Source organism: Gossypium hirsutum, chromosome D04 (genome assembly GCF_007990345.1).
Source record: "Gossypium hirsutum isolate 1008001.06 chromosome D04, Gossypium_hirsutum_v2.1, whole genome shotgun sequence".
Taxonomy (NCBI): Eukaryota; Viridiplantae; Streptophyta; class Magnoliopsida; order Malvales; family Malvaceae; genus Gossypium; species Gossypium hirsutum.
In genome coordinates, this window is record NC_053440.1 from 45572366 (window position 1) to 45578599 (window position 6234).

Genomic DNA, 6234 nt, shown 5'->3' on the forward strand with positions numbered 1-6234 from the left:
TCATATTTATAGAAACAAATAACTACCTTCCTTAACAGATTAGCTAACTCCTCAGCTCATTCTAACTACCTCTCTAACCGTCTTATTATCTTTAACAAATAAAACTTGGAACTTTCATTTGGAGTTGAATAGTTGAAATCAAATGATTCTCTTGTTATGGGGTAGGAAAGTCAGAAAATTCAACTGGATGATGGTCATAATAAAAAATAGATGAAGCAAGATAGAAGTGGTCCCCTGAGATATTGTTTTAGCATCTCATATCAATGTAGTGAAGTACTGAAGGAATGAAGTATGGACAGCATTCAATCACCTTTTTCTTCTTCATCCATAAAAGAGAAGGAAACGGTCAAAAGTCTTCTTCCCTTTTGCTTATTTTAGCCATGGGATTGGTGGTGTTGGTTCATTTGGTGTCTTGGTTTTGTCTGATATCTATCTGTGGTGATCTTGAGTCTTGATCTTTGGGTATTTTTGTTTGCCTATTAAAATGTCAAACTCCCACTGCGCCACTAGGCCACTAGTAGAAGATTCCATTCAACTGTAACAACCCCACTATTTCCATGGCCTCTTTCAATCATAAATATACAATGGATATCAAGAGGGTAGAGTTAGCACATGGTCATGCCCCTAACATTGGTCTTTTGTTTTGTATTTTTCTCTCTTAAGCCCAATATTTGAAGTACTGTTCCATATGTTTAGCCAATGAATGGCAAGTCTTCGCAGTTTTAATTAATACTCATTTCAATCTCAGGTTTTAGAAGTTCCGTATTACCTTTAACTCTTCGTGAATTTGCAGTCCAGTTTCTAATTACGAATTCCAACATTTTTATGGAACTTTACTTTCTTCCCAAAATAAGGGAAGGATTAGACATCTATCAATCATAATTAAGACATTCTAGTTAACGACAATAATGCTCGTAAAATATAAAAGGACATCAGATGTTAAATCACAAATACAGAGGTAGCTTAGTAGGAAAATGAAATATTAATGACATCACACGTTACCCGACCATAGTTTACTACAGAAGAGAAAGCAATTAAGGATGCTACAAACATGTGAAACATCAATGTCTTTGTTTCCCTTTGTTAAATGTCCCATAGTTTTGCATATGATACAAGCTCAGTCATTGAAGAAAATATATATTGAAAAAAAAAAGAGAAAAAAACTGTTTCAGACACTATCTAGTTTCTCTAAGAAGGGAAAGTGGAGAGGTTGAAAGAGAAGCAAAACTAGTAGCAACATTACCAGTTTCCATGAATGAATTTGAACTCATTTTATCAAAAGATGAGGACGCAAATGAATTCACAAAAGCATCAAACCCTTCTGCATAACCTTTATTGCCGTCAAATGACGCCGGCGGCCTCAAACTTTCCGGCAGTTCAGCCTCTCCATCTAGATACCTCACTACATGCCTCATGGTAGGCCGTGCCACAGGCATGTCATTTGAACACATTAGGCCTAATTTAAGCACCATCGACATTTCACCTTCATCATATTTGCCATTGAGCCTAATGTCTGCCACATCAAGGAGTCTCCCTTGTATGAACTTCTCCCATACCCAATCAACCAACACTAATTCCTCAGGCAAGGCCTTCGGCTCAATTGGCCTACGCCCACAAGCAACTTCAAGCAATAATGCACCAAAAGCATAGACATCGGAGCATGTTGTGGCCTTTCCTGTCTTGGGTAGCTCTGGTGCTAGATAACCCAATGTACCAACCACCCGAGTTGTCCCCGGATTTGAACCGTGTTCGTACAATCTTGCAAGGCCAAAATCTCCTAATCTTCCATTCAATTCATCATCTAATAACACGTTACTTGCCTTAACATCTCTATGAATCACAATTTGTTCATAGCCTTCGTGTAAATAAAGAAGACCCGAAGCCACACCTTTGATAATCCTGAATCTTTGCTCCCAATTCAAGATTATTTTAGGCTCATCAAACAAAAACTGATCTAAGCTGCCATTAGCCATGAAATCATAAACAAGAAGAAGATCACCTCTTCTCCTGCACCATCCCAGTAACTGAACCAAGTTCCTATGGCGAAGCCTTCCAATACTAGCAATTTCTGATACGAATTCACGCAAACCCTGCTTCGATTCATGAGAAACTCGCTTCACAGCAACTTCAGTCTTTGAATTTCGAAGCGTTCCTTTGTAAACTCTGCCAAATCCACCTTGACCAAGTAAGTTTTTGTCACTGAAACCATTGGTTGCTTGCTTGAGTTCTCCATAAGAACATCTTTGTGGTCCAATCTCCAGCTCCCAATCTTCAATCACATCAGCGTTTTTTATTTTGAAAATGATATAAATGACAATGGAGACAGCAATTATGACAAGAATGACAGAGGAAACAGAGACACCAACTGTTAAAGCTGTATGCTTTTTTGGTGGTCCGGGGAGCGAAGGCAGAGAAGATAGATCGAGAGCCTGAGCTTGTCCATTGATTTTAAAGCTCCAACCTAAAACATAATGCGAGCTAGCAAGTAACCCTGTTGAAGCTGAGAAACCAACGTACATAAACTCTTGAAGAAACGGTGAAAGATCTACATGATACGACAAGATCGGCAATCTGGGTCTTGTCGAATTCGGTGCGATGGTTACATTGAAGACGTTTTCAACTGCATCATAATCGATCCAAACTTGGATTGGGTTTCCACTTTTGAGAGTAAGATTTTGCTTCGTGGAAACATCGGTGAAGTAAGCGGCAGGAGCCGAAGCATTTGACACCATGCTGTTGATGTCGATGCCAATATGGTTGTCATTGATGTCCTGGAACTCAAAATCCTGAACCGTGTCGAACTCTACTGCAACCAGATGGTTTGTGAGGTTCCCATTATCAGTTGCGTTAAGGATTCCTAGATACTGACTTGGAAGTGCTTTCAGATCTTTAGAAGTGGCGATTGTGAAAGCAAGGCCATGCCCACCTAGCTTTAAATACTCAGGAACTATAACGAAAGCAAAAGAGGTAGAAAAGGAAAAAGCTTGCCCATTGCTGGAGTTCTTGAATCTAAATGGAGAGTTGTAAAAAGCATGACCCTGTAGACGACTGGTGTCATTTGTTAAGCAGAGAATGCCATGTTTATCAATCCGTGCAACCCCCGTTACTGTTAAGTTGTTGGGGTTTAAGTCTTTGAATCCAGGGAAGAACACCTCGGTGGACTGTGAAGAAGCGGCTGAGATCAAGAGAAAGAAAAGTAGGAGGAAATAAGCCATGTTAAGGGCAAACGAGAGATGGAATCAGGGTAAAGAAAAAGGATGAGAAATTGGAAAAAAACGTGAGAGAGATGGGAATTTTAATTTAAGCCTTGAAGAGCACCTTTTAGGTGTGGTTTTTGTTGAAAGAGTAGTAGTGGCAACTTGAAAGAGATCTCATGATAATGATAGAGATTAGAAGGGGCAGTGAAGGGTTTCCAAGCAGAAAGCTCGAAACATTGGGCACCAATTTGGGTATAACACATATATGGGCCAACAGCTATAGATAGAGAGGAAGAGCAAGAGAGGGTGACGCGTGTTCTGGAATTTGGTCAGGTTCTGGCACAGACCAGACCGAGCTAGAGTCTGAACTATTGACGAGAAAGTAGCAGAAGAGGGTTTAATTTATGGGTGCCCTTTTTTTTGTTTATTTTCCGGATTAGCCCACATCAGTTACCCTTTTAGACCTTGGAAAGGAATTTGTTTGACTTCCAAGTTGATTTAAAACAAACTCGAAGGGGATTCAAGCTTATTGCTAATCTTCCATTCTCAATTGTATTTTTCTGTTGAAAATTAAAATTAAAATATTCTCCTTGATGCAGCCAAGAGCCAACAGAGGACTAAAGCTTTGTTTATTCAAACTCAAGCATTCAAGGAAGCAGGCAGGCTGAGGGCAAGAGTTTTTCCCGGCAAAATGATCCTTTTTTACTTTTTAACTTATAACAATTATAATGGATAACTAGGATGTAAAGGTAATGTTTATTTGAGAAGTGTTTTTAAAAAGTATTTTTAAAAAAATTTGGTGTTTTTGATAAGTGATTTTGATAAATATTGTTAAAAAGTATTTTTAGAAATAAATTATTCATTTTAGATATTGTGTTATAAAATAACAAATAAGCATTTAAATCATATTTAAATTAGTCAATATTATGATATTTTAATAAGAATATAAAAAATAATTTATTATAATTTGTTGTTAATATTTTAATATATGAAAATTTTTTTAAGCAATTAACTGGAGAAGAGAAAGTACCATATGATGGAGAGGTGAGAACATAATTAAGCTGTCAAAAGTGCCTTTGAGATAGAAAAGTTAAAAATTTTAACTTCTCCATTTGGAAAAATTACTTTTGAAAAGTCAAAAATTTCCTTTAAAAGTTGTTTGTTTAGCATTTATTTTGCTTTAAAAGTGTTTTTCATGTCAAACGTGTTTCTAAAAAGTACTGCTAAACATAGTCTTCATCTTATAATTCATCGTTGAACTAATTGTTTAATTTAATATTTATAATAATGGCAAATGTATTTATCAAATTCTTCAATTATAAAGATTTGATCAAATTAGTTCATTTACTATTAAATGGATCAATTTAATCCATAAATTAAAACGGAATTAACATTTATTATTTAAAAAATGACATGATTATTCATAATTCAAGTCCAAAAAAAATATTTCATTAGAATCATAAAAAACTTTCAAAATATAATTTTATTAAACAAAAATAATATTTTTAAACAATAAGTGTTACTTCTATTAAAATTTTAAAAATTTTATTGAAACATTAATCTTCCATTATGCATTAATTGGGGAAATTTGAGGGCAATTTACCAAAAAAAGTCAAATTTTTTTTAAATTTATCGAAATGGGCCCGGTATTTTATTATTTACCAGAATGGACCCCTTTCCCCTAAATCGCGTCCACGTCAGCGCTATGTCAGGGGATGTGTCAGCAAAGCGCTGCCACGTCAGCACGCTTTGATGACGTGACAACAAAGCGCGGCCTTGAGAGCGCGATTTGCTGCCACGTCAGCAAAGCGCGCTGACGTGGCCGCGTTTTGATGACGTGGCTCGTCCCTAGGGACGTGATTTAGACCGCGCGTGAACAATGCAACGGTCAAAAATTTGACCGTTGCCCCCCCCCAATGGTCAAAAAAAGAAAAACCTATAAATACCCTCCACCCTTTTTTTTTTCACAAACAAATTCTCTCTCAAATTTTCTCTCAATTTCCTTCCAAATTTCTCTCAAATTCATATTTAATCTCAATTAGCTCACAATTTCCTTTTAAATTTCTCTTAAATCCCTATTTTTAAATAATTTTAAATAATTTTGATTTTTTTTAAACCGAAAAAAATTACTCTTAAACCCCTAATTTTTAAACCGAAAAGATTTATATGATTTCAGTAATGGATGGAGGATTGACTCGTCTTAATAAGCACCACATATACGTGGAACAAATGAAGATGGTAAGTGTTAAATTTAATTTTTAAATATTATTTAAGATTTTTTTATTTATGCATTTTTAGATAATTATTAATTTATTATTTATTATAAAAGTCTATAGATCGGGTATTGGAATGCAATATCCGAAATATGCATGCTTCTCCATCACCGTTGGTAGAGAACTACCTGCAGGAAGCAAGTTTTTGGCACGTGGCGACGGTAGGCCAAGGATGCAAGGTGGACCCGAAACTAATCAGTGCGTTGATCGAGAGGTGGAGACTCGAGATGCACACATTCCATCTTCCATGTGGAGAGTGCACTGTCACTTTGGAAGAGGTCAGCCTGCAATTGGGATTGCCGGTGGACGGGTACCCAGTCACGGGGTCTGCCCAATCTAGCGATTGGCTAGCGGTGTGCTACGAGCTTCTGGGCGCTATTCTGGAGAAAATGAATGGAGGTAAGATCGAGATGGCTGGTTGCGAGACACATTCCCGGATCCGAATGAAGATTCAACTGAAATAGAAAGAATCTAATATGCTCGGGCATACATTCTTCAGTTAATTAGAGGTTATCTAATGCCGGACTTGTCACGAAGCCGCGTACATCTAAGATGGCTGCTGAATCTTGTTGATTTTAGAGCAGCCGGTGAATTGAGTTGGGGGTCTGCCGTATTGGCCACATTATATCGGGAGATGTGCAAGGCGACGTGACCGAGGAGAGCAAAAATCGGAGGTTGCCTGTCACTACTGCAGTCATTGGCATGGTTTCGCTTTCCATTTCTACGCCTTCGAGTGGACCACCCATATACATTCCCACTCATAA

At 37.3% G+C, this 6234-nt stretch overlaps 1 protein-coding gene across 1 annotated transcript; it reads right to left on the bottom strand.

The window, feature by feature from the left end:
* Positions 1 to 939: 939 nt before the first annotated feature.
* On the bottom strand, positions 940 to 3521 carry LOC107899323 (L-type lectin-domain containing receptor kinase S.4). The gene has a single exon (XM_016825007.2). It carries the CDS (start codon positions 3213 to 3215, stop codon positions 1176 to 1178), a length of 2040 nt encoding a protein of 679 aa, XP_016680496.1. The 5' UTR covers positions 3216 to 3521; the 3' UTR covers positions 940 to 1175.
* Positions 3522 to 6234: the final 2713 nt, after the last annotated feature.

Bases quoted from the DNA above. Each gene is read 5' to 3' on its own strand.
- LOC107899323 (XM_016825007.2), bottom strand. From the start codon at position 3,215: ATGGCTTATTTCCTCCTACTTTTCTTTCTCTTGATCTCAGCCGCTTCT.